This window comes from Falco punctatus, assembly GCF_963210335.1.
Source record: "Falco punctatus genome assembly, chromosome: 9".
Classification (NCBI taxonomy): domain Eukaryota; kingdom Metazoa; phylum Chordata; class Aves; order Falconiformes; family Falconidae; genus Falco; species Falco punctatus.
In genome coordinates, this window is record NC_137589.1 from 30473987 (window position 1) to 30483907 (window position 9921).

Below are 9921 nucleotides of genomic sequence, written 5' to 3' on the forward strand. Positions count from 1 at the left end.
TAAAGCTACACAAATTTTTTTCTGTGCATATGGCTGCAGGTAATTACTACAGACACTTCTGATATCCACGTGAACTTGTAATCCAGTGCTGTGCCCTTCAAGCATCACTGCCCTTCACTGGCGAGCGAGTACTATGTCTTTAGCTAGTTTGGCTCAGGATAGCAGGGTCAGGTGTATACATAAAAGATGCATATAGAAAGCATAAAGCTTTATAGGAGAAACAGCAGAGCTGTGCAGAATTCCTTTTCTGGTAATAAGTGGAAATCTGTCTTTTCTTTCAGATCTTAAAGCATCCAGAAAAGAGCTTCAAAAACGGCCAGGCAATATCAGCTACAGTGACTGGAACAGATGTCACAGAAACAAAACTCTGCTTGTCACTCACAGGTATAGTGGAGCCTTAACAATATATGATGCTTTACTCAAGAGATGGGCCTGCACTGACCCCTTAGGTGAAGAGGTTATGCTCCAGAGCCAAGCTGTACCTCCCCTCCTAGAACTCACTCCTGGGACCCTGGCCCAGATGTGGCACCATGCAAGGCAAGAGAGGTCAGACCTTTAAAGGATCACTTTCCTACTGTTTCAGACAGAAGCCCTTCTCTGAGCCCTTAGGAACGTATTCCCTTCTGATCTCAGACATGAGATGATACATTTGTCAACGTTTGTCAGTTGTTCCAGATCCTGGAACTGTGCAACTAGGCGATCTTGTCTGGGCTACCAAAGCAAATGTTACTTTGAACTGAGAGATGCATAGAGTGCACCTTAGCAAAAGTTGGTGGGTTTGATATGTGACTAGGCAACTAAAATCAGCTTCACAGACTCATTACCCTGTTGCTTTGTTGCATACTTTTCAAGTATTATGAAGCCCTTTCTCTCCTTTGCTTTTTCCAGGAATTCAGTCACTGGAGCAGGGCAGCATCACTGTAGGCATGGTAACAAAAGTGATTCCGCACATTGGTTTGACCATTGCACTGCCGGGTGGGAAGACTGGCAAAGTTAGCATCTTTCACCTGAATGACACTTACATGGACAATCCTCTGGGTGACTTCAAAGTTGGCAAGATTGTCAGGTCAGTAATTCTTTCTTGTTCCCTCAAGCTGCAAGGCTTAGAAACACCCGCCCTTGGTGACAGGCTTTTCAATGCCATAAGGTGATGCGAGACCTGCAAGGTTCAGTCTGTAGCTAAGTAGGAGTGCTGACTTACGACCTTGTATGTGTTTGGGTGAAAGTCTTGCATTTTCTATGTATTAAGCAGCCCCTTCTCAGCTGCCTTCCTGAACTGTGTTTTGAGAGTAGCGACTTTCTTAGCTAGGATGCTGATGGGACTGAGGGAAGCCAGTTATCCCGGCTCTGCTGTAGGTTGTTTGGCAAGTCGGTTGTCTTTGCATTTATGATGCACAAATAACTGCATTTCCCTACTTCACAGACTTGTTGGGAATGCTGCAGAGTGCAACAGGCCAAGTGATTGCTGTAGCAATGTTTAAGTCTTTTGTACTAGCAGTAGAGACTGGGTAAAGCAAGTAAATAGTTTTCAAAAAGCCCTTTAGCTGGTTTCATCAACTGTTGCGTCATGGTGGTTTGTCTTAGACAGCATGTGGTCCAAGGGACAGAGTGGTTTGTTTCCTCTAGAGCTTCATTCTGCTGGTGAAAATACCTGTGTTCTACCTGTGGTGCTTTTAACAGGTAACAGAGATTTCTGCTTTCTCCCCTTACTCTGCCATGTAGGTGCTACATCCTCTCCCATGAGAACGGCAAAATCCAGCTATCTCTCCGGCAGTCACGGTATGTGTCATCCCTCCAGTCTGTTGATCTCCTACTAGTGAAGAAAAGGATAGTGAAATACAGTAACTGTTGGTTTGAGCTGATCAGTTTGAAGTATTCAAAGGACAAGGACTACATTTTTTTTAAGGAACGAGGCTTGTTCTTGCTTCAGAAAGATCTTCCTGTGTATTGGTAAACGTGGAGGTATCTGACATTAGATGCAGAGCTGATCAAGTGGATTCCCATTTAATTTCTGTTTATCATAATTTCTAGACCTGACAACTTTTTTGTTTGTTTATTTGGGAAGAAAGGGAAAGTTCCATTGAATTTACAATACAAACATGTTACATTTTAATGTTCAGCTGCATTTTAGCCTTTTTAATTAAATATTAGACTTTGTCCTATATGTCTTTTAAAACTGAGCCTCTTGCTTAGTCTTCTCTGTGGAACAAAAATGCATAAACCATGTGGTATGGAGTATCTTAGAAATAAGTGGGGAAAAAACCCAAGCCAATGCTATGCAAAATTTCAGACAGCATTTTACTCTCCTCATTTTCTTGGTGTCAGAGGAAGCCAGGCTGATCTGTTTTGTTTGGCTTTGTTTACAGCAGTATGTCTATTCCCTAATGCTATGTATAGCTTGGCAGAGATGCAGGTAGTCCGTTAGTACATTTGAATAAACTGAAGGGTGTCTCTGATCTGGTATATTTTCCAGCAAGTGTTAGCTGTTGTTAATTCTGATTTCTTTTTTTAGTATCCAGAGTAGAATGTGGATTATTCTGCCAAATGCTTTAACTTCTAACCTTTTTTTTTAGGCTAAACCCAAAGAACAACAGCAAAGTGGAAGATGCTGAAATAACATGTATTAAGGATGTTAAAAAAGGCCAGCTAGTGAGAGGCTATGTCAAATCAGTCACTTCATCAGGTGTATTCTTTGGGTGAGCAGTATAAGAAAATTATTCTGGGAATTGAAGGGTCTTGGAGAACTTACTTTGAATGTACAATTCTGGAATCTGGTTTGGGGGTGATCTCTGGCATAATGCAATGTCACAAAATGGATTTCCTCCTGGGAATCAAGATGGCATTGCTGCTTTCTTGAGCCTATAAAAGTAAAGTAGGGAAAGTTTGTGTGATGCTATGTAGAACTAGTGGTGCCACAGCTATAGTCACTGCAATTTTTTATTTTTCTTCTCCCCCACTATGGAATACTTTTTCTTTTGTTTTCATGCTCTTCTCAGCTTATCCGCTTCTCTTCTGGGCCGAATACTGTTCCAGAATGTTTCCCCTTACTTCGTACAGAAACACTCCTTATATAAAAAGTACCTGCCTGAAGGAAAGCTGCTCACTGCCAAGGTGCTTGGGTAGGTCCAACGTTCTTTAGGAGGGGGCATGAATTGGTAGACAGGAGATGGTGGATTAGTAGGGGATGGAAAGAGGGAGGATAAAAGCTGGGAAGATTTGAAGGAAGTCCATATCCTTGCAGTCATTATAAATCAGAGCATTTATTTTTTTTCCCCTCATCTTCTGCTACTCCTGGCAACACACCACAGTGTAAATGGAAAAGAAAAACATATTGAGCTCTCCCTCCTGCCCAAGGACACTGGGATGCCAAGCATCTTGCCTGAATCCCTAGGCCTACCACGATATGATGCAGAGGAAGATAAAAGAGAGGCAGATGACAGGGAAAAGAGAGAAGAGCTTAAATTGAAGACAAAACGGAGAAGAGAAAACTCTGAAAGTGAGAAGGTATGGATGTGATTGTGCAGGACATGCTAAAGGACTTAGCTGGCCCAAATACTGAAGAGACTAGGAAGATCCACTGGGATCAGGCTGAGGAATTTTACTGAGTAGGAAAAAAAGATTAAATTGCATTGGAGGTCAGCAAAGATCAGAAACTATTCCATGTGGGTAGGAGTTAAATGAATTAGCAGCACAATTGTGTTTCATGTGTGGCCCTTCCTATTGGTCCTGGCACCATATGTAAGTGAGTATAGATTTATTCTCTGTTATCTCTGTTAGGTGAGGGGATAGTGGGGGATGCTCTGCTGTCAGGCTCTTTACTTCATGATCAGAATTGCCTTTGAGATTCATCCCAGTTGTTGCCCTCCACCACCCACTCATTTCTGCTTGTTGCAGGCTAAGCCAAAAAAAAGGAAGATGTGCCCAGCAGATGAAAATGACAGTGGAATTGAGGTATATTACCGGGAAGAGGAGGATGATGACCAGGAGGAAGAGGCAGCTGAAAAGAAATCTAAGGTGAGAAGTTTTGAGGAGAACCTGAACTGAATTTCCAGCCCTGTTGAGGAATGTCACTTTTGACTTGGATGACAGTGTCATTGCTGCAGATAGGAGTGACACAGACTGGTGTTTGTGTCATCTGAAAATGGCTTGACATGGATTGAATTTAAATTACATCAAAGGTGACCAGAGTTTGACGTTTTTGCTGATGGACTGTTTGCAAGTGTGAGAAGTCAATAGTACTGGCCAGAGAGAAGCCACAAGCAAACAGCAGTTGTCTGATTTTGGTGTAAAAACTTCAAATTAAAACCCAGGGCGTTCCCTGTTTTACTCCAAACAGGTAAGGAAACCTGGTGAAGCTCCCAGGCTGCAGGTTTCCACGGGCTTCACCTGGGATGAAGACATAAATGCAACAGATACAGCTGTGCTGAATCAGAAGGAAGAGAGCTCAGAGAGTGAGGAGGAAGAGGATCCACAGTTGAAGGTACTGTGTACTAGTGTTGCCTGCACAGGAGACTCACCACACGGTGGCTGTAATGTGATGTGTCAGTGCTTGCTTGTCTGCCTGCCCCATAGCAAAGCCTTTTAACCCAAGGGAACATCTCTGACAGCTAATACAGAACTTCCTTAGCTACTCTGAGCCCTGGGCGTAGCAGCAGGTATCTCTGAAGCAGAGGATAAAAGGCCCTGGTTTAGCATGCCTGCGTGAAAATAGGGCTTCTCGTGTTGACATGCTAAAAAAATAATTATTTAGTGTCAAATACTTTTATGAAAGTAAAATTTTTGTATTTGATGTCGGCTCCATTTATTACTTTTGAGTGCTGTAAAATTACAGGAATATATGGAGATTAAAAAACTTTTCAAATTATAGTGATCTTACTTGGAAGAACACCAACAAATTCTTTTTTTATGCTACAGTATTTTAGACTAGTTTTCCAATTGTGAGCAATTCAGCAAAATCAGAAGGAAGCTCATGAATTGCTTTCATGCTTGCTCTTCAGGATTTCCCCTGTCCCTCAAAACTCACCTCTGTAAAGGCCGATGTTTTGCTGCCTTGTGCGGAGAACTATGGCGCTCTCAGTTCCCAATTGAGACCTGAGTCCCCCCAGTGATCCAGCAACATACCGCAGTCTTGCACAATTTCTCCCCCATTGTACCCTGGATTTTTACAAAGTGGAGGGTGGTGGTGAGCACTAGCTGGAAGGGTAGAGATGGAAGAATGAGAGGGAGGGGTGAAGTGTGAATCCTGCAGTGAAGGTGCAAGACTAGTGAAGTATTTGGTCTGTCAGTGTATTTCATTGAAAGAAATGAGATTTCATGCCCTGCTGCTTATTCTGGAGGTGTGAATGTGTGAGGGGGTAGGGGGTGGTACCGTTTTCCTCCTGTCTTAAATAATTGGCCTCATCTCTTCCTGTGAAAACTGTCTAGCCTTGGATGTACTGAGGTCTGGCTGTGCTTTAGCTGGACCTGCCTATTCCCATCTGAAGTGCTTGCTTTTCCCCAGTCCTCATTTTTCTCTTTCAGCTGAAGAAACAAACAAAGAAAGAAAAGGAGCTAGAGAAGCAGAAGAAGGAGAAGGAGCTCTGCAAACTAGAAGCAGCTCTGATGGATCCCAGCCGACAGCCCCAGTCAGCAGATGACTTTGACCGCCTGGTGCTGAGCAGTCCCAACAGCTCCATTGTCTGGCTACAGTACATGGCTTTTCACCTCCAGGCTACCGAGATTGAGAAGGCCAGAGCTGTGGCAGAAAGAGCGCTTAAAACAATCTGCTTCAGGTAATAATGGGGTTCTGCCTTTATGTGCCCTAAAGAATAAATCATATTGGGATAGTTGGGGTGTGAGAAGAGCATTGGTAGCATCATCAGTGTCTCTGTGTGTGTGTGTGGAGTGGCAGTGTCTGTTTCAGTGAGCTTGAAAGGATTAAATGGTAGCAATTGTCAGCTGGCCCATTGAAGGTCTGGTCTGAGTCATCACAGATGGCCTGCAGCTGACTTGCTGCAGCTCATGTGTGCAGTAACTCCGCCGCAAGGTATCACTGAGCACACAGACGTACTTCTGAGCAGTCAGCAGGGTTTGGAAGAGCATAATGCTGTCAGTGATGTCCTTAAATCAAAACATGAAACAAACTGAACCTCTTGTTGCTTTTTCCAAAGGACTGCACCCTTGTGTATTAAACCATCTCTATGGCATAATTAAGTATATTATGCTTTCTTGAATCATCCTTGTGGTTTTTAATGACAAACTAAAGTGATCAAAAGTTACAGTGCTGTGCTCTATTCCAAAGGTGGTGTTTCAGTGAGCAAGCAGTATGTTCCCTTCCTTTGTCCTGGAGGGAAGCTACAAGTCAGTGTGTCGTTGTAGGGTGGTTTGTAAAAAGCTGATAAAGACTGGTAAAAGGCTAAATATTCTTATTCACATCTGCTGTAAGGGAAGAACAGGAGAAGCTGAATGTCTGGGTAGCTCTGCTGAACTTGGAGAACATGTATGGTACTGAGGAGACACTGATGAAGGTCTTTGAGAGAGCTGTTCAATACAATGAACCTCTGAAAGTCTTCCAGCATCTGTGTGACATCTATGCCAATTCTGAGAAGTACAAGGTAAGATAGTGCAAGCATGTCCCAGGTATGTATCCCATTCAGTCATGACAGTAAACTAAATGCTGGCTCTGTAAGCTTCCAGCTGTCAGTTGTTAGGCCTGTCCTGTTCCTAACTGGGATTAATAGTTATTATTGACAGCAAACAAGGAACTATTGATGCCTGCTTTTCTGTCATAAGTGTTTGGAGATACCTGGGTCAACAAGAAGAGTTTTAAAGCTACAAGGCTTTATTATGAATCTGTGTGTTCTAACGCAATTCTGCCCTTCCAGCAAGCAGAAGAATTGTACCACACGATGCTGAAGCGTTTCCGTCAGGAGAAGTCTGTGTGGCTGAAATACGCCTCTTTCCTCCTGAAGCAAGGCCAGACTGAGGCTACGCACAGGCTTTTGGAGCGTGCTCTCAAGGCTTTGCCCACCAAAGAACGTAAGCACTCTTCCCCACCCTTAATGTGGGCCACGTGTTGACAGGTCTGCAGCAGGGGGACTGCTCTGATATCTCTGCCTGTGACAGTGTTTGTAATAAGTGCAAAGTGCAGCCAGTTGGTGCCGAACGTGCTGCCCTTGGCTCTCGGGAAGGGGAAGTTTCAACCTGGATATCAGTGCTAAAGCCTCCTGTAACAGAACTTGCTGTGATGGGCAAAGCACCCAAAGCAAAGACGACTTTGAGTCTTACAGCTCTCTAGAAAAAGTCAGTTGATTAAGTCCCAGGTTTGTGGGGCTGCCTGTGGATGTTGCAAGATGCAGAGTTTGAATGTAAGAATAAACTTATGTCTCCTGCAGAGGGGAAATGGGAAGTGAACTGTGACCCTTCTTTCTCCCATTCTGATCCCACCTTGGTCCAGAACAACTTTACAACAGAGCCTTTTGTCTCTGGGTCGAGATGGTGCTGTGTCTGTGCCTTCCTCTGTTCTGTGTATCATTTGTGTTTGTTCATAAGGAAGAGAGCTGCTGTGATATCCTAACATGCCATTACTTGTTCCAGATGTGGATGTCATTTCAAGGTTTGCACAGCTGGAGTTCCGTTTTGGGGACCCAGAACATGCCAAGGCCCTCTTTGAGAGCACCCTCAGCAGCTATCCCAAGCGGACAGACATCTGGTCCATCTACATGGACATCATGATCAAACATGGCAGCCAGAAGGAAATACGGTGAGTTGTGCTATGGCAGGCTAGGAAAGGGCAGACTGCAGTGCTTGGAGCAGCACCAGAAAAGAACAGAGGTACCTTGCAGCATGAGGTTGTGTAAGGCTTCCCAGAGCAGAGCAAAAGAGAATTTTTATTACCCGGAGAAAGAAAACTTGGATATGTGGAGGAGACTCCAAGGAGATCCACAGGGCAGAGGGGGACTGATTGGTAGGCAGTGGCCTGCATGACAGAAACTAGAGAACTTGCACTGAGGTTTGTCTGTCCCTTGTCTGCAAGAGGGATTGCCTTGTTTATCTGAAGGGTGAGATCAAGCCCTTACGTATCTTGTAACAAAAAACTGGAGAAACTTTTTTCCCCCTTTTCCTTTTCTGAGAGTTGACAAAAGGAAGTCCAGTTTCCCACACTATGGGTCCAGCTGCATCCACTTAATGAACACAGGGTCAAATACAGTGGCTGGATTTTAACATAAGTTGACCAGCAGCCTTAGGGTTCTGCAAACAAATAGAAGGCTTCTACCTGAGATTTTGGCCAGTTGTCAGGAATCTATTTCTTTAAGCACCAGCACTTCACAGCAGGTTGAATGTCTTCCCTGACTCTGCTCTGTGTTCAGAGGCAGGATACAGGGCTTGTATTGTGACAGCAATCTGACTCCCTTTGATTTCTTGCAGGGACATCTTTGAGAGGGTCGTACACTTGAGCTTGGCACCAAAGAAGATGAAGTTCTTCTTTAAACGCTACCTGGATTATGAGAAGAAATTTGGTACAACAGAAAGTGTCCTGGCTGTTAAAAGAGCAGCACTTGAGTATGTGGAGACCAGGAGTTCCCTTGTTGAGACCTAAGTACAGCACAAGTAAAAGCAGAGATTCAGCTCAGAGGACCTGAGAGGCATGAGTTCTGCCTTGAGTTTCTGGAGAGTATTGATCTACAATGAAACCAAGCTGAAAAGAAGCAAACAAAGGAAAAGATTTAATAAGTGTTTGCAGCTTTGTCCGGATGCTACAAATCATAGTCTGTTGATGACTTTGAAGATGTGTTTTTAAATATAGACTGTTTTATAATCAATACAGCCATACTTGTTCTACTTTCTTGGGGAAATGGTGCAGTTATAACCCACTATTTTTTAAGTATAGTGATGTTTTATAAATGGATTTCTCTCTGCCAGGATGGCAGAGAATATTCTTGCCTTTCAGCTGAATTAACACTTCGGAAGATTTATCTCGAGTGCCTTTGTGCTCCTAGAAATTGGCAGAGCAACACAGAATTGTGGCATAGGTGTGGTTAGAAGGGATTCTGGAGGTCATCTGGTTTAAACCCCTGCTCAAAGCAGGGGTCAGCTAGACTAGGTTGCTCAGAACCACATCTGGTTTGGTTTTGATTTCTCCAAGGGTGGAGACTCCACAACCTCTCTGGGTGACCTGTTCCAGTGTTTGACCATGTTCACAGTGAAAAAAAGTGTTTTATTACATTTAGATGGAATTTGTGCCCATTTCCTCTTGTCCTGTCACTGAGCACCACTATGAAGAATCTGGTTCCATTATGTCCTTGTGTCAGGTATTTATACATGTGGCTAAGATCCACCTTGAATGTTCTCCTCAGGCTGAGCAGCTGCAGCTCTCAGCCTCTCCTTGTATGATGGCTGCTCCTGTCCCTTGCTGGACTTGCTACCATAAGGCTGTATCTCTCACATACTGGGGAGCCCAGTACTTGACGTATCGCCCCAGATGTCTCACTGCTGCACAGTAGGAGGGGAAGGATGACATCCATAGACCTGCTGATAATGCTTTTCCTAGTGCAGCCCGGGATGCTCTTGTCCTCTTCAGCTGAAAGGGCATATGCCTTTAAAGCCCACAGCATCCAGTTGCAGTGGGTCCTCCTGATCACAACCAGTTGCCAGGGATTGACAACAGAAAAAATAGTGATTTTCAGTAGTTGTTGTGTCTCAAGAGAAATTGGTGAAGTCAAAGAAAGAAGTGATTTTTCTGTGCTGAGAAAAAGTCATGCCAACCTAACCTGCTTGGAAAAAGCCAGGTATCTTGGTACTTACGTAGACTCTGTCACTGGTGTTGGTGCCTTATGATCCATATTCTTGTAACTCTCCAGTAAGATGTGGATGTGATCATCCACGTGTTTTACAGATGAAGAACTGAAGGCAAGGGGACAAATGGGGTGTGCAAACAAGTGT

General features: G+C 43.9%; 1 protein-coding gene across 2 annotated transcripts in view; it reads left to right on the forward strand.

The window, feature by feature from the left end:
• Positions 1 to 8801, forward strand: part of PDCD11 (programmed cell death 11) — a 26458-nt gene extending 17657 nt beyond the window's left edge. Inside the window, exons 24-36 of one of the 2 annotated variants that reach the window (XM_080403495.1) lie at positions 282 to 384; positions 889 to 1066; positions 1723 to 1779; positions 2574 to 2696; positions 2997 to 3119; positions 3309 to 3504; positions 3895 to 4014; positions 4337 to 4480; positions 5521 to 5771; positions 6425 to 6593; positions 6864 to 7017; positions 7576 to 7741; positions 8407 to 8801. In XM_080403495.1, coding sequence (XP_080259621.1) covers positions 282 to 384; positions 889 to 1066; positions 1723 to 1779; positions 2574 to 2696; positions 2997 to 3119; positions 3309 to 3504; positions 3895 to 4014; positions 4337 to 4480; positions 5521 to 5771; positions 6425 to 6593; positions 6864 to 7017; positions 7576 to 7741; positions 8407 to 8578 — 1956 coding nt within the window. In that variant the 3' untranslated portion in view covers positions 8579 to 8801. Of the gene's footprint in view, positions 1 to 281; positions 385 to 888; positions 1067 to 1722; positions 1780 to 2573; positions 2697 to 2996; positions 3120 to 3308; positions 3506 to 3892; positions 4015 to 4336; positions 4481 to 5520; positions 5772 to 6424; positions 6594 to 6863; positions 7018 to 7575; positions 7742 to 8406 lie in introns of both variants that reach the window. The other variant, XM_080403496.1, reaches the window with a different exon arrangement.
• The last annotated feature ends 1120 nt before the right edge of the window (positions 8802 to 9921 follow it).